This window comes from Gobio gobio (genome assembly GCF_949357685.1).
Source record: "Gobio gobio genome assembly, chromosome: 9".
Classification (NCBI taxonomy): Eukaryota; Metazoa; Chordata; class Actinopteri; order Cypriniformes; family Gobionidae; genus Gobio; species Gobio gobio.
Genome location: NC_137115.1, coordinates 40,985,129 through 41,003,043, shown reverse-complemented (window position 1 = coordinate 41,003,043; position 17,915 = coordinate 40,985,129). Strand labels below are relative to the sequence as shown.

Here is a 17,915-nt window from a genome sequence, read left to right as displayed (position 1 = left end):
AAAAGGACATGCCATTTTTGTCAGTTTGACAGTGCCCTCATGATGAAATTATAAGCAATGAATGAATGTACCTCAACTGCAAAGAATGCTTTTCTCACTATGTATTTTTGTCAAGTGGCAGATAATTTAATTTGTTTTAAGTAAACTTCGCTTACTTTAGATTTAAATCAAATTTTAAATTTTTTGAAATACGGCCAAAAATACTCTGTAAAAAAAAAAGCATTTGTGCAGTTTGAATGAATGAATAAACTATTTAAACACAGCTGGCGCTTTAAAAAAGGGGAGGAGACTGAAAGAAACTCTGGGTTTACCGAAGAAAACCTACTCCTGACCAGGTTAGGTTCACAGAGTAAGTTACCCTGGTAACTGACTCGGAGTATAAGTTACCTCTCTTTCAGAAACGGGCTTGCGGAGTATAAGTTACCTCTCTTTCAGAAACGGGCTTGACTTACCCTGCTTTCTCGGGTTTGACATACCTCCCATTCTGAAACAGAAAACCCAGAGTTTCCCTTATTTCAGGGTTAACCTCCTTTCTGATACAGGCCCCAGATATGTTGAATGAAGAGTTAGATTAATTAAAGAAATTTACTGAAGAATAGTTTGCAGTTTCATCAGCAGAAGCCAGCGTCAGAGTCTCTCGTGGAATCGCAGGCCAGACTCTAACTTACTGAGAATTTTGCCCACCAGTTATACTGTTACAAGGACATTGATTACACCAACAATAACAGATGGCCTAAGCCTTGATTGGCTACAGAGACCTAAAAGCCTAAAAATTTGTCACACATGTATAGATATGCCGGAATGGCGTCGTTTAGTCAGGATGCTCGTCGCAACATCCCTCCCAGATGGGTAAGATTGGCCTTGGACGCCGTAAAGGGTGCCTGCATGTCGGAAGGGGGGTCAGGCCCCAATCAGATAGCTCCAACAAACCTGCACAGAACATGTGAAACGCACACACATACAAGCACTAGGGCATCACACTCTAGTTAATGTCAGGCGATTCTGACCGTTATCAAGAGAACACCCAATACCCGAACAGTGATACAGCCACAGCTATCCTTCACGAGAGAGAACCATGCATCCTGGCTGGAGGTCAACCCAAAGCAGCTGAGGAGACTAGATTTAAAACTACAAAATCATCCTCAAACTATATATAAAAGTATGAAATCACACAGAATTACAATCATCTCTAGACTACATATGAAAGCAGAGAAAGAAATATTTATTTTGATTATCCTTGATTATTCAGGTTATGGATATAATAAAAAGAATATGTGTATAAAAGAAGAGACACAGGTATCTGACCTGCCCCTTCACTCTTCACTCTGAAAATACCCCAAATGAATCCAATGTAATCAATTTACATATTCATGACAATTTATATCATGCATTTATATCAAAACCTGAGCCCTTATTTACATAAAAAGGTTTAACAACATAGGTGGGTTTAAAACATCTTTATTGTCCAATTTGATTTGTTCTGTCATTGGAAGGTCATTTTCAACAATACAAATATCTTAAAACAAGTAGTGTCTAAAATCAATGACAATTATAAAAGAAATGTTAAAACCTGGTGTTACAATCACAGATATCCAAATAAGCCTCGGCTAAAAAGCAAATGAGTGTAACTTGTCATCTTTTTGACATTTCCCTGAATCATTTCCTCTCCACATGCCTCTTTAAAACGAAAACATCTGAAAGCTAAGAGCAGTGCAAACACATCAATCATACCGCCGCGCTGTCATTCAAGCAGAGATGATGTTGAAAGATTCCTAGATTTCTTATTACTCTCATGACACATCTTAAGTGTTAAGGTTTACACTTGGGTGGCCTTAGCAAAGCCCACTCGGTTATTCTCTCGATCAAACACAGTGTAGTACTGCCCTATGAACACATCACCCAGAATCCACAGTGGTCCAGCAGGGGGTGGGATATCCAGGCCCATGAATCCACTCAGACAGATGTCCTTTCCACCCTGGCTTTCCTGTAAAAACACACACACATAAACAGAGATAATCTTTAGAATGTCTTTTGTCATCATAAGTAGGAATCACTTCAGTGTTTTGCTTCCACAATACTGGCTACTAGCTGCATGTGATTTACAAGAAATAAAACACTAGGCACATGATTTCATTCTGACTCAGGCATTTCTCAAATAACACCTCGATTTCACAGCTCTGCTGATGTAAAGTAGCACATCCAAACAACAGAACTGACCTTGAGTATGTACTGTTCTCCAGTCAGTGAGTAAGTCTTTCCACCCAGGACGAATGAGACGGTAGGGAGTGTGGGCACTTTCTTGCAGTCAACCATGTACTACAGAGGAGGCGTGTAAGAGAACATTATCAAAATGTTATATTTTCATACAAAAGCGACTATTAAAAACAACACACCATAGTCTTATTTAAAAAAAATTATATATATATATATATATATATATATATATATATATATATAACATTTAAAATCAATTCAATTTAAAAATTTGTTCAAAAGTTTGGGGTCAGTATGATTTTTTTTTTTTTTAAAGAAATTAATACTTTTATCCAGCAAGGATGCATTAAATTGGTCAAAAGTGACAGTAAAGATTCATAATTTTACAGAAGATTTCCATTCAAATAAATATTGTTCTTTTGAACTTTATATTGATTTTAAAAAATCCTGGAAAAAAATTTTTTCCACAAAAACATTAAAGCACCATTTTCAACTTCAATAAGAAATGTTTCTTGGGCACCAAATCAGCATATTACAATACTTTCTGAAGGATCATGTGACAATGAAGACTGGAGTAATGATGCTGAAAATTCAGATTTACCATAACAGGAATTTTAAAATAGAAAAGAGTTTTTATTTTAAATTGTAATCAAATAAATGATCAAATAAATGCAGCCTTAGTAAGCATACTAGAATTCTCCCAAATGTTTGACCTAAATGTTTAAGGTTACAGTACCTCTCCCTGGATCAGAGGGATTGCTCCAATAGCTTTCTGCAGGGCTTTGACCTCAGCGGCTGGGCCAGTGATCAGAGACGTTCCAGTGTCCACGATGGCTTCACATCCTCCTTTACACAGAGTCAGCTCGCTGCCAATGCTCATGCTACACACGTAAACAGAGCGCTGTTAACACTAGCTTATTGTTATAGGGATCTTCTGCATTGGTGGTTCAGTGGTAAAATTCTTGCCTCTCACATGACAGACCAGTATATTACATAACATATTACATATGCATACATGCCAAATTGTATAACGCAAGTTCTAACATACTTGTACTTAATGTACAATGTACTTAAAAGTCACAGCATTATGATAAAGGGATTTTTTTTTTACTACATTTAAAATGGACAGCTTTCCAGCTCTATCCATTACCTGAAATGTTTTACCTGATTTGAGTGGAAGAAAAAAAGACCACTAAACAGTGGACAGTTTGTGCACTTAAAATGTGATTTGCACGCAGAGCAATGAATGATGGAAAGCTTTAGGCAGAATTGATTGACAGTTTGCAGTTTGTTGATCGTGTGTGTGTGTGTGTGTGTGTGTGTAAATAAATTAAATATCCAGTGTAGAGCATTATACATCCATTATCAACTGATAAATATTTAATTTAAAAAGGCACAATATGTAAGATTTTTGGATTAAAATATCCTAGAACAATGTTATATATTTTGTTTACTTGTATACTTGCATATCCAAATGTTTCCAAGAACGTTTAAATGTTAAAATGTTTAGAGAATGTTTTAAATTTTAAAATAAGCAATTTTAACCAGGACACGGACTGTGTTCATAAATAAATAAATGTACAGGGGTCACTGTGATTTTTTTTTAAAGAAATTAATACTTTTATCCAGAAAAGAATGCATTAAATTGGTCAAAAGTGACAGTAAAGATTCATAATTTTACAGAAGTAGTTTGCAATAAGATACTTTCTTGGCTAAAATTGTCCAAACTCTGACTTCTAAACATAGATGTGTCTAAAATCAACAAAATGCTAAGACGACCACTGAATTACACAGAAGCCAAAAATCTCTCACCCATCCATGTGAATCTGCCAATAGGCCTGTCTGCTGATATCCACATAGTTAAAGTCTCCAGTGTAATATTTGGGGTCTGTGCCTCCAAGGAGCAGCTCACCACCAGGTTGGGTGTCTGGGTTTCTGTCGGACAAATAAAACGGGGACATCCAAAACAATCAGGCCCAAATGTTTCAACTGCATTTAATACGTTTATGACAGACCGACATGTAACTATTTGTTTATTAGATAAACATCTGGAATAAACCAGGATGGCCTAAATAAACTCATTAACCTGTTCAGGTAGAAAGAGAAAATATTTTTCTCCACTTTCTTCTGGCTCATCATCATGTCAAAAACAGGAGGGACCCCATCCACGGCGATGCGAGGGTAGGCCATGCCGAGAATACCATCAAACTTGGCTGCGATGAAGGCCACTCCTGGCTGTTTGATAGCTTCTCCAAATATCTGCTTCTCAATCGCAATATCCCCAACCTAAAAGAGACATAACAGATCGGTTTATTGCTTTCCCCATTTCTGGCGACAACATTTTTTCAGACTTGTTGATTCCTACCGTGCATGTGTCCTGGCTGAGATACCCAGACAAGCTTCCGGATCCATACTGTATAGCAAATTCAGTCCCGTTCTTCACATAGGTGCTTGACTTGCCCCCGTTGTACTTGTGATGAAGCACTACAGGGTTAAAAAACAAAAGAAAGAAATACTGTAGTAGCAATAGTCTTCTCTATTGTGACGTATATCGGAGTGAAACTGCTTCTCAAACAAGAAAAAATGTAGGATTTCATCAGGATGGTTGGATGTTTGTGGTTGGCTATAGAGAGCAGAAATAAAAACTCCATTCATTTTCTCCATAGGGAATTTGATTTTTAACAATAATCTTTAAAAACAGCCTAACGGTCAGCTATGAGGCTGTTAATCAATAGAATTTGCTTCTGTTGAAGCTGTCAGCCCGCATTATTTCAACTTGGATTGAAAATAATTGTGTTCAACAGTGGGAATTTATGGTGGAAAAACTACTTTACCCATGATACTGTACAGAAAATTCCACCAATGGAGAGTTGAAAAGCAAAACTAGCCAAAATATCTCATTAGCTCCGCCCACTCTCGGAGTCAGTCTCCCTACACTCTCAAAATACTTTTTGCAAAAATGTTTTACATATTTTTTAAAAATCAACATTTTTAAATGCATCAGGGTATCTGCAGGTTTCACCAAGTCAAATTTAAGACTTTTTAAGACCTTTTTAAGACCATTATGAATTAAATTTAAGACCTATATAACGCAATAAAAAAAACGTACAATAGGAAATGCAGAATCACAAAATGACTTGCAAAGCAAATTACTTTATTCAAATTGAACAAAGTATTAGTAAACTTGCACTTCCTCATAGCTCAATCCCACCAGGATTAATATACACACACACTACCGGTCAAAAGTTTCAGAACTGTAAGATTTTTTAATGTTTTTACAGAAGTCTCTTCTGCTCACCAATGCTGCACTTATGTTATTAAAAATACAAAAAATCTGTAATATTGTGACAGTTCTGTTGTGACTGTTCTCTATGTGAATATATAGTAAAGTGTCATTTATTCCTGTGATCTAAGCTGAATTTATCATCATTACTCCAGTCTTCAGTGTTACATGATCCTTCACTAATCATTCTCATATGAGGATCTGATGATCAACAAACATTTATGATTATTATCAGTGTTGAAAACAGTTGTGTAAAACATTTTTTTTAGGATTATTTGATGAATAGAAAGTTCTAAAGAACAGCATTTATCTGAAATAGAAAGTAAAAAAAAGGTTTTTGAAGGATTATGTGACTCTAAAGTCTGGAGTAATGATGCTGAAAATTCAGCTTTGAATCACAGAAATAAACTGCATATTCAAATATAAAAAAAGTTATTTTAAATTGTAAAAAAAAAAAAAAAAAAAAAAAAAAAATCACAATAATAGTGTTTTTGCTGTATTTTGGATCAAATAAATGCAGCCTTGGTGAGCAGAAGAGACTTCTTTAAATACCATTCTCAAACTTTTGACTGGTAGAGTGTGAGTGTGAGTGTGTCTGCATGCATGCATGCATATTATATAAAACAAATTTCGTGAGATCAAAATTACTGATTTTCTGGTGGCGGTCATTTTCAGAAATGTGCATGTTTTTTTTTTCATTATTAGGATGCCACATTTACCATATTATTATGTCAGTTGCACAATAGTCACACATGGCAATAAAACAAACAAAATGCATGAATCTTGTTTGACAATAGGACAAATAAGTACAACTTAAATATACAGATACAAACTTTACATGCTTTAGTTTAGGTAGGCTACTGTTTGTTTTTCCCCGTTGTTGTTGTTTGATTAATATGAACTACACAGACAGGAGTGGGTATAGACTAGGCTATATTGGGTTACTTTCACTTTAAGACCTACAGAAATGCACCTAGAAATAGACACATTCGGTTCACTCGCGTGAGCGCTGACAGGCGGCAAACGCGTGCACAGAATCCGCAGCCAGTCTGACATCTGTCTGTGTGGCAGTAGCGAATCAGTTCGGGGTTTACATCGCTTTTTTTAGTGCTATCGGGAATATCATACTCTTATTTGGTCATTATGCGAGATGGCAGGTAAGAAAGATTCGCCTTCGCTTTCACGATCGCGTGAACTGGAAGAACTGGAGAACTGAAGCTGAAGAATAAAATCCATTTGATGTGTCCGTGGTACAATCCAAAAGAGCCTAGCGCCAATAACATGAAAGCTGATTGGCTGCAATATAAGATGCATGCTGGTCTCATTTGTAGTTGTAAAACAGCGAAAGAACGAACTACAACACACACACACTAAAGCGCTGCCGGAGCATTTCAATGAGCAAGAGGTAGCGTTACATGGACGTAGGAAAATTAAGACCCGTTTAAAATTATTTAAGACCTAGAACTCAATACTTCAGCGAATTTAATACTTTTTAAGGCCTAAAATTTTGATTTTGAAATTTAAAAGACATTTAAGACTTTTTAAGATCCCGCGGGTACCCTGATGCATAGCTTTGCATTGTTTTTAATTCAATTATGCTGTTCGCAACAATCCTTCATGGGATTGTAATTCTTTCCCTCACTTGAGCCATTAAGTACAAAGTCTTGTACCTTTGTATTTTTGGCTGATTTTCAAATTCTTTTTTGCTTCAAATCAAAGTTTGTAATGTTGTGATTCACCTCATAGCTGGTTGAATTGGTTCATGGCTTATAACGCTTTAATTAAGTATTTTTTGAAATCCCTAAGGGAGAAATTAATGGATAAAATACTTCCTGAAAAGAGGCCGCTGAGTGGGCGGGCACTGTTGCACTATTGCTCTCATGTGAGTGACAGGTTGTCCCGCCCCAAAACATGTCATCAGAGAAGAAAAGGGATGTTTTTGCAAGAGGGAGGGGAATTTATTTTGATTAAATATTATAAGGGCACATCAATTAAGAAAGAAAATTATGATGTGCATGGACAAATCATTTAGAATAAATACCGCAATATTCCATAAAATATAAATTGCCAATTTTGATTCCATGGTGACCTTATCTGTTACATATAAATTTCACTACAAATATACAGATCATTGCTCACATTATAAAACACCCAAACATTTACACCAAGTAAAGTTGTCACTGAGGCTGATCTGCAAGGCTGCACCCAACTATGTTGAGAGGTAGCGATACAATCTCTGAAAAAGTTCTTGTTAAGATTACAGGAACAAACTTGCTACCACTAAAAAGAGGTAACAGATTAACTTGAGCAACGTCTGGCCACAGTGAAATTCTTGTTTCCTGAAGAATTCATTTAGATTTTTTTGTTAATAATTTAAGGATAACACTGATCTGACAATATTGTATGAGAGAAAATTCCAAGGCTCTGTGTGGACTTACAGCAGGCAATATCAGACAGGGAACAGTGGACCGAGGGCACCCACAGGTTGGAGGATCCTGTGTCAAACACTACAGTGAAAGACTGGACAGGAGTGCCAAGGCCGATCTCTCCATAGTACTGAGCCTGTAAACAAACAAAAAACAATTCATTCAAAAAATTCAGCACCACAACAGACTGGAAAAATACACTTCCACACAGGTTTACAATTACTAGGTTCTCAAAAAAAATTTAAATAATTAATTATGCATGCAAATATTGCCTGTGACGAAGATCCAGTTCAATTCACAGTTCCACTGTGAATTGAAAATTCTAAGAAATCTCACAATAAATGTAAATCTCCTATTTTACTGAGTTACTGATATTCTAATTTATTATGACCTTAAAGCTGCAGTCCGTAACTTTTTGCGCTCTAGCGGTTAATAAACAGAACTGCATGCATCTTGCAGAAGAACATCGCAGCTGGAGCTACTTCCATAGACATAAACTTCTGTTTATGTCTATGGCGAGTCACGCAGGGACTGTGCTCCTCCGCAACGGCTCCTACCAGACCAGTCTGAAATAGTCCCAATATAAACACTTATTATAAGTGTACCATAATGATTCAGGGTAAGACAAAAACAGGGTTTGGAAAATGGATTAATGTTGTACATTCTCATTATATAATTTTTGTAAATTTTGAACACAAAAAAGTAACGGACAGCAGCTTTAAATAAAAACCTAAAAATGCCAACCAAAATTTTTTTTAAATGCATGTCTGGAGTCAATGTACATCTCCCATAAGTCACTCAAAAACAAATGTGGGTCACATTTTCGATTAGGGTACAAATCTCACTATTAACTACGACTTTTGCCTCGAACGCCTAATTACTGCTTATTAATAGTTAGTAAAGTAGTAGTTTAGGTATCGGGTAAGATTAAGGGGATGAAGAATATGGTCATGCAGAATAAGGCATTAATATGTGCTTTATAAGTACTGTGTGCATGCTTATAAGCAACTAATGTGGATGCTTATAAGCAACTAGTTAATAGTGAGAATTGGACCCTCAACTAAAGTGTTACCCGAATGTTATCTTTGACCCTTAAGATCTTGCATCAATTACTTAAGCACATTTACAAAACTGTGGCTGGCAATAATATCAGCTGTTTATTGCCAAAGAAGATTATTGTGGCCTACTGTGGAAAAGGCATTGTTACAGAACTTAAGCATGACAAAAACAAACTCATGACCAGCTGTCAATCACACATCACGCTCTCCATTACAGCTTATGACAGGAAACAGACTAGCACATTTTGCTGAATAAAGATGACCGAAACAGGTTTCAAGTTCACTTTTTCCTACTGTTAGTCACGTTCCACCATGTCGACATAGTGGTATTTTTTAATCATATGACTGACATGACTGAGCAAAAGGACTGTATGTTAAACTATAACATCTGCTTGTCCTCATTCTTGCTACTTCCTTGATGTACAGCTTTGTGCAACCTCTGCATTTAAAAAGAGACATTCACATACCTCTGAAATCAAATTAATAAATTAGTGATCTTCCGTGAAAAAAACAACAGGCCGAATAGAGATGTTTGGTAAATTATTAAGCCACTTCTTTTACGTTAAGCAGAGCCAACGGATTAATGTGCGTGAGAACATTCCTTTCCCTACAAAGTAAGTGATGTCAACAAGCAATACTCACATCCAGGTAGTTCTTGAGGGTTTCTGGAGTAGGACCATTGCTAGCTGGGAAGCCCAGGTTGTATTTCAGGGGCACAGATCCAGCTACAAGCTCCTCTACGGCTCTGCCAGAATCACTCAGTGTCCGTCTAATGGAACGAAACTTCTGTAGAGGAATCCTGGAGAGAAACACACACACAAACATTCGTTTTTACTAAACTGCCCACGGTTATCTTGCAGTCACATCACCTGCCGCAAACTACAAACATTCTCATGCTAAAAGAAAGTCAAGGCTCCTTTCGACCCACTTCATCACGACGAACACAAGTTATAATTTGTATTTGTAGGCAATGCATGTCATTTGATTTGAAATGGGTTGGAGAAGGTCAAACTATTAAGTTAAGTTGCCAATTGCTCACTATACTTACAATCGATCATGCCAATATTAAAAATGATTTAGTTTCATCAATTATGGCTAACAAATATCATTTTCTCTTTGCATGTATATAAAAATATGAAATGCAATAAAAGCAGCAGTGTTTTGGACTTTGATAGGGTGGTGAGTCAAACTAAGCCTCAGTATGTGGTAAATTAGGTCAGTTTATAACATTCAACTCAAATACTAGTACAAACCAAATACCTTCTACCATAAGGACTAAAATAAAGTCATTGATGACCACGTGGTAAACACATTATTCATGTGTTTTTGAGTAATTTGGAGGAGATTTAGCAGCTTCAGTGCACTAAACGGGATTTCTGAAGGTTGGACTTTAAAGGGCCCTTCATACTTATCTATAAACAGCTCGTAGTTTCTGCTGAATCACAAACGACCTGCCTCTTTGTCTAGTGGGAAACCTGTAATGACCTCTGGGTCTTTGTAATCGTTTTCACAAAGGACTGTGTGTTAAAACCTGGCGAGTAGCCTACCTAGTGCCTAGATAGCATGTTAACCATTTAAAATTACGTTAGATAGAGGCAGGCACAACGACTTAAGAGACAACTATAATCTTTTTAATTAACTGGACAAAATAATAAGTAAGTGCAAATAACGTGAATAAACTACAGTGACCACACTGCGATGTTTACAAGGCACGCCGCCCGATAATGATCGGCTTGTTTTGTTGTTGTTGTTAAGTTTGTTTGGTCGACCTTACCGAACAATCGCGTCGGACGTCCACATAAAGGCAGCAGCTAGCAGCAGGCAGGCGATTCTCATGTTGGCGAGTCCTCAGGACCTGTTAACGCATCTGAGGAGTAGTATCGGCCGGTTGAAAGTGTTGTTGTGTGATCTGATATATAGGACAAACGGCTGCAGTCAGCTGACGTGATGGTGCTGCCGAGCAACTTTTGCTCACCGTCATGTGACGGCGCATTGAAGAACGTCAAGGCTGCGCTCGATTCTGCGCAGAGTTTGAATAAAGGCTCTGAGCAACAGACGCGAGAAGATTAAATTACTGGTGATTAATCAGACGACTCTTTGACCGGGATAAATGTAATTAAATCAAATGAATCACATTTTAATTTAGTCGAATTTATATGTTGAATATATTTACCTAAATACAGTATACAAAAGGCCTGGGGCCGGTTGCATAAACCGTTAAGACTAGTCTTACAAGTTAGACATAATTTTTTTTCTTCCAAGACTTGTTCATAACTTTTTTAAATCAGTTACACAAAAACATAGACTGGCCTAATTTGATACGAAAAGTAAGACTGAATGCCACTTGCCTAACTGCTAGTGGCTCATACTAGATCTTAAGACACTGTCTTAACATAATGGCTTAGTTTATGCAACTGTTTCACAGACAGACAGGGCTTAGATTAAACCAGGATTAGACCTTAGTTTAATTAGGACATTTAAGTAGCTTTCATAAATGTGCCTTTAAAAAAACATTACTGGTGTGTATCTTGAGACAGAACAATGGCATATTAGCATAGGCTAAAACTACGAAGGACTAAAAGTGACACAAATAAAAATAAAGGAATGAGATATCCATTAGTTAAATAAAACACTTTTAAATGGTGGTCAAATATTGACAGATAGACATATTAAAACTGTTCATTTACAGTTATTTAAATATATTTAGTTTTTTTTTCAATCTTAAATCTAAATTTAAGTTACATTTTAAATCTAAAAAAAGTATTTGCTAGTTCATTATTTTATTGAACTACATTTTAAAACATGAAGTAAATAAACTCTTACTTTAAATATGTCAATTTATTGTTCAATGCAAAAATGATTTATTAAAATATGATTTTAATTTTAAATATGATTTATTTGAAAACATGAGTTATATAAACAGTTTTAAATGTCTATTAATTTGTCCTTTTAAACGTGATTTATTTATTTATTTTATGTTTTAATTATTATATCAATAAATCTCAATTACATTTTGAATTAAAATCCTCACAGATATAAACTAAGATCTTTTAGTTTAATTACACACTTTAAAAACCTATTGAAAATAGTAATACACTTCTAATTAACAAATGTAGGCTACACACAGTATGTGGAGGATAATACGTTCGTTTCCTCGTGCATCACTAAAACGCTAAACCGTGAAATACTTGTGTGCTTTATCACAGTTTCCCCTTTTTTCAGGCTATTTGAAACTGTAAGCTATAAATGACATGTCTTCGCAGTTTTACCACTAGAGGTCAGTGTGATCTCGATAATGTTCTCGCTCCAGTCTGAGAATGTGGTAAAAGAACCTCCCATACACTGACAGCAGATTCCACAAATCTGCATTTTGTTGTTCTTTAACTTGTTCAGCATAGCAGGAAATGCAGTGAAACCGAGTGACCTCTTATCACTTCTCACATCCCCAACATGGGTGTCCTGAAGTAAATGTGTTGCACTCTTTCCAGTTCAGTGCAACCACTGAAATAACACAATTTTTCACAACTCTATTACTTAAGACTTCCAGGCATCTATAGCTAAATGTTTATATAAGCATTTAGTAGATGAGTCCTTGCTGTATGTTTATACTTTTTATTTCACGCACAGCTATGATTTGTACTGTAAAATGTAATGTACTGTATGTCTGTGGTTAGCTTCCTTGTTTTACAAATTCCTATCACATGTATTAACTTTGGTTGTTTTTTTACATTCCAACATTATGAATCTCATGACCAGCTGATTTTCAAGCTGACTCATTCTTTGGTTCTCTACTTAAACACAAACAACCAAACACAAGCAAAATGGAACCCATTATTTAATGTATAGGTTTTGTTTGTTGAGCCCATCAAATGCTTGAGTTTAATGACATTTTGATTAATGACAGTAAATAATTATGAACGGGCACATTTTAGTTTATAACAGGGTAGTTTTTATATCACTTTTATTGTTTCAAAAGTTACGGGCGACTCCTTGGAAGTATCCGTTTCAGACTAAGTAAACATATTACATTTTTTTCCTGGTTGTCTTTTATTTAATAGCAAAAGGTTATGTTAAATATGCATAGAATCTGTTTACATGTAGCTAGTGTTAGCAGATCTCTTGATGAAGGTAAGTGGTGTTTCTGGGTGGTTGACTGCAATGAAGTCTGAATGATTCTGTCAGTCTCTTGAAGTGTGTACTATATGAACATCATGTGCATTTCGGTGCTGAAATGAACAAGGGGGGGTGATAGCATTTTGTTTACATGAGCTTATGTTTATTTGACAACTGAGCTGCATAATTTCAAACAGCAAATGTGTAAAGCATTAAGGAAATGTGCAGTAGTCGCTCAGTGTATCCTTTAAAAAAATCCATAGATTTCTTCTACAACATGAACATTAAACATACAGCATATTCACAAAATATATACATCCACATGCCACTGTTTAGGCAAATGACAGTTGAGGCAAAGACACTATAGGGCCTATGAAATGTGTTACAATGCAGAAATAAATGGCAGCTGGTACATCACTGTTCCTATGCATTCATAGACCCAGGCCTAGAAAAAGAATCACATTCGGTAAAACTCAAGAGCCTTCCATGATCTCCTGGTTTTTAAGATCTGTCCCATCTAAAAGGTCCGTTTACATGTTTATTCATGTCATTTTACAGTGCTCCACAGCATTTGTACAATACACAGCATGACCCATACGCTTCTCGCTTTTTCAAGGTCACGAATAGTGATTATGTTTCCGAAAAGGCAAAACACATTTGATATAATCACATCTCTTACACCTTTTCAACAGCTGTCTCTCCTACTACAGACTAAAATGAGCCAGCTCAATAGCTCAATATTCCAACGCTTGCCTTGTATTTAAGAAGATTTCCTTAAGAAAAACATACATGATTGGAGTTTGTCAAAGGGCATTGGCTTCAAAACGAAGAGTGAGGATTGTGTTATAGGAAACTGAGAAGGCAAGAAAAAGTGCACTTTACCTCTGGATTAAATAACTACTTTTATCAGAATATATACAGTACAAACTTTTATATCTACCAAAAGAACACAGATTACATTCAATATCAAAGTTCCATAAGGTGCTATAATACCTTGTACATTTTTGCTAGAGGTGACACAGGACAAAGATGTCAGATTGTTGGCAAAGCACTCTCAGTGATGATCGACAGGTGATTGGTCCCGCCTTTCTCATCTGGAGTGCTGATTTCCTTCACAAGGGATTCGGACTAATTGTTCGGGAGAGGGAGAGAGAGAGAGAGACGGGGGCTGCTGTAACATTACATCAGAGGATTGTTGCTCACACCATTCGTCCAATTAAAACCGCTCGAAACATTTCGTCACCACCCCTACCAGAGGAGCATCTCTAAGAAACGAGTCCTGGCCCAAACTCTATGGTATGTTGAGGTATGTAGGTAACTCTTTCAAGCACTGAACATTGAAAAGAGCGAAATAGGACTGAAATCCAGTCATACTATAATAGAAAGTTATAGTAACTGACAAATACTGCAGCAGTCACACCAGCCTGCTTGAGGTCAATATCAAACATTACATCCAAGAGTCCAATATGTGACTTCCAAATCTTTTTTTCTTTTTTGAAATAAAAAAGACTCAGCTAGGATAAGCGCCGTTCTTTAGCTTAAAGAAGGTTAATATGTATTGCACTAAACTACATTTCTTCATCGAAAATGAACAAAAAGACAACTACAACAACCAAAAAACCCAGAGCAAATCTGAGACTTCACACATTTTCAGTCAATACTAATATGCCATTGGATGGCGAGACATAAAGGACATAAAAGTCGCTGCTCTCAATTGGATTTTCATTCAAATATCTCAAGGAATCAGTGCAAAAGGCACTGGCTGTTACAACGTCCCCCATTCTCCCCTAAAAAAAATGATAAACCAATTTGTTGTCAATTGAACAAAAAAACAAATAAAGAAAAACAGCCTTTGCTTGGAAATCCATAGAAACACTATACTAAAATACTCAATGACAATTAAATTAAGATAAACAGATAAATAGCAATTTTACAAGCAAACTAGTGTGCGCTCAAAGGTCAAAAGATCAGCTTTATGTACCATCATTTCCATTTCTTTGGGACTGATAACCGGCTTCATTTTCGGAGCCTTGGTCCCCAGACAAAGGAGAGGCCAGGTCGGCCTCGTTGGACAGGTCACCATCAGGAGACGGCGGCTCGTCATCTTTTGAGGATGCCGCATCAAATCCGGAGGTTTTATCGGAACACACACCGGGGAAAGCGATGGCGGCGGCGGCGGCCGCAGCTGCGGTGGAGGCGTGAGTGGGAATCCCGGGGTAAAGCCACGGGAACGGCGTGGTCAGTGCCGCCGCCGCCGCCGCCGCTGGATACACCAACTTCTCCAAGTGACTTTTATCAAACAAAGGCATGTATGATGCTGCTGCAGATGGGTTTATGAAGTAAAACGGCATGCAAAAGGGAGTTTGCTGTCCACCAACACCCGTCATTCCCATTAAAGAGTTCATAAGCGCCACGTCCGGTCGGGTATTGGCGGAATCAGACGCACCGTTCGCAGACCAGCTCAGTTTGGCTTTTTTGGTGACACGCTCGTCCCCGAACTCCTGCTTGATCTTAACTCCTTTCGCCGCGACGCATCCTTTCTCGCATTTGCCGTCTCCTTTCTCTGCCTCTCCTCCGTATCCGCTGTCAGTGTCTGTGTCGTTCTCGTTAAGCTCGAGGTTCTGAGTCCTCTGGATGACAGGGACGCAGTTGGCTTGTGTGTCTCTCTGCGTGTCCCGCTCTGGAGCGTCGTCGCCTGGCAACTGCTGCTGCAGGATCCCTGCCCCCGGCTGGAACTGCGCGGAAACTTTGTGTAAGTGGTTGATGAGTCGCGTGCACCTCTGCTCACGCGCCGTCCAGTTCTCCACCTTGTTCAGATACTGCAGGACTTCTTTGGCACATGCTTGAAAGCCGGAGTGGAACGCGTCTAAGTCAGCCTGGAGGGAGGACTTTAACGATCGCTCTCCTGCCATAAAACAAAGACAAAGTCCTGTCATATACAATAGAAGAATGACAGATACACAGACAGATAAAATGTAGATAGATAGATAGATAGATAGATAGATAGATAGATAGATAGATAGATAGATAGATAGATAGATAGATAGATAGATAGATAGATAGATAGATAGATATCTTTTATATTTATCCACACATAATTATGCATTCATGTGCAGTTATTTTAGTATTTAAGCTCCATTTACTCGGTTTTACTTCATGTGGTATAGATGTTTCTCAGAATGCATTGTGTGGGTTGCATATTATGTAATTTACCATTCTGCAAAGCGATGATCTTCTGGTGCTGTTGCTCTGTGACAGCTGTCAAAGCGTTCAAATGCTTCAGCGTCAATTCAAGAACTACCGCCTTTTCCAAGTGACCCAGAGTCTGTAATACAATACGAACATTTATAAGATTTCCCTACTTCCATGCTTTCCCTATGTGGGTAATATACATTTACAAGACACATTTGAACAAGACCAACAACAACAAAAATGCAGACTTTACCGTGAGTTTGAGATGTTCGGGTAATAAATCTTTCAACTGCCCAATACATTCATTTATTCGGTCCCTCCTCTTTTTCTCGATCAGTCTGTGTGGTAACTTGTACGCGTCCTGTGAATGGGAAGCAGCAGCCGTTGGAAAAAGTTCTTAAAGTAATAATTATCACTCAAATCCTTAATAACGAGGTGTTACGTCAACTTGAAGGACATCACGTTTCCACCACGGGTCCACAGTTTGCTTACCTTTCCTTCCTCTCTCTTCATCCCTCTTTTGGATTTGCACATGTAGAGAGACGAATATTCAACCCTATAAAGGAAAACACGAATTTGAACCTCAACACACATTTAAAAGAAAATATTAACATTACTTGAAACAAAATTAAAAACAAAACATCCGAATATAAAATTACCCCAAGAAATCCGCGTGATCCAGGAACTGTCTGCCCTGCATTCTAGGTATTCTTTCATCCATAACTTTGTCCCACTTTCTTGTGCGCTTCTTTAACAATCAGGTTTCGTTAATCCGGTATCAGCGGAGCGGCAGTGTGTTGTGTCCGGTCTCGCGCAGCACCTCTGAATGATGAAGTGTGTGCGCGCTCGCCTGAGCTGCCACTTTGCCCAGCACTCAGTCTGTGCTCGTGGCGACTACCGCGCACGCGCGCCTCCACCAGGCAGGAACCGCGCGCATACTCACGTGTAAATGCACCAGCTCGAGAGTCTGGGAATTAAATGGGTTTGAAAGTTGTCAGTTCATTGCTGAATAGACTCTGAAAAATAAATCACAGCATATCGCTCCAGTGCATTAAAATAATTGCATTTTATGTCGCAAGAATAATATCGACACATGTAAATATGAAATACCAGAATACTTGATATATTATTAATAACATTTAAATGAGGACATAGGCTTTAACATTTATTGTTTCTATATAAAGCCAATTACAATGATTATAGGCTAAACCTATAAAAAAATGTTTTGTCATTTTAGAAAAACAACATTTCATACTTTATTTAAGTAAACAAACATTTAAAAGCACATTTACTTGGCTAAATAAATGCATTTTCAAAATGCCTTCATGTAGGCTGTTTATCAGGTTTCAGAAATATAATTATTACTGTTTGTCTACGCTGATATTTCCTTATTTTCCTTTTCTTTTTTGGAAAAACATAATTATGCTTAATATCAATAAATTCTTCTTCTCATTAATAAGTATATTTTATTAGTACTCTTTTATATACATACTTTAAAGATTTGCAAACAGACAGTTAAGATTGTCTGGTATATTTTAATATTTTAGTATATTTTAGGAAGGAAATTAACTGTATCAACTTGTTTTTTATAATGACAAACTGCTATGGAAATTAATAAATTATATATAT

General features: G+C 37.1%; 3 protein-coding genes across 3 annotated transcripts in view; all 3 read right to left on the bottom strand.

Moving 5' to 3' along the window:
- Positions 1-17,915, bottom strand: part of LOC307131743 (uncharacterized protein) — a 676,237-nt gene that overhangs the window by 436,329 nt on the left and 221,993 nt on the right. The gene's annotated exons all lie outside the window — the stretch shown is intronic.
- ctsd (cathepsin D) lies at positions 1,201-11,346 on the bottom strand. The gene is made up of 9 exons (XM_079825586.1): positions 10,756-11,346; positions 9,624-9,780; positions 7,936-8,059; positions 4,580-4,698; positions 4,301-4,500; positions 4,027-4,149; positions 2,951-3,095; positions 2,218-2,316; positions 1,201-1,984 (listed from the first exon to the last, which is right to left on the bottom strand). Exons 1-9 carry the CDS (start codon positions 10,815-10,817, stop codon positions 1,817-1,819), a joined length of 1,197 nt encoding a protein of 398 aa, XP_079681712.1. The 5' UTR covers positions 10,818-11,346; the 3' UTR covers positions 1,201-1,816.
- On the bottom strand, positions 12,912-17,173 carry bhlhe41 (basic helix-loop-helix family, member e41). The gene is made up of 6 exons (XM_079825749.1): positions 16,946-17,173; positions 16,779-16,842; positions 16,540-16,647; positions 16,308-16,419; positions 15,076-15,999; positions 12,912-14,222 (listed from the first exon to the last, which is right to left on the bottom strand). The coding sequence occupies exons 1-6, from the start codon at positions 17,005-17,007 to the stop codon at positions 14,185-14,187; spliced, it is 1,308 nt and encodes a 435-aa protein (XP_079681875.1). The 5' UTR covers positions 17,008-17,173; the 3' UTR covers positions 12,912-14,184.

Coding starts and splice junctions, on each gene's coding strand:
- ctsd (XM_079825586.1), bottom strand. CDS start 10,817: ATGAGAATCGCCTGCCTGCTGCTAGCTGCTGCCTTTATGTGGACGTCC. Junction 4,699..7,935: donor CCTGTCTGATATTGCCTGCT/GTAAGTCCACAC, acceptor TTAACCCTGTAG/TGCTTCATCACAAGTACAAC. Junction 1,985..2,217: donor GAGAACAGTACATACTCAAG/GTCAGTTCTGTT, acceptor GTGTTTTTACAG/GAAAGCCAGGGTGGAAAGGA.
- bhlhe41 (XM_079825749.1), bottom strand. CDS start 17,007: ATGGATGAAAGAATACCTAGAATGCAGGGCAGACAGTTCCTGGATCAC. Junction 16,420..16,539: donor CCGAACATCTCAAACTCACG/GTAAAGTCTGCA, acceptor ATTGTATTACAG/ACTCTGGGTCACTTGGAAAA. Junction 14,223..15,075: donor CCAAAGAAATGGAAATGATG/GTACATAAAGCT, acceptor CCGAACAATTAG/TCCGAATCCCTTGTGAAGGA.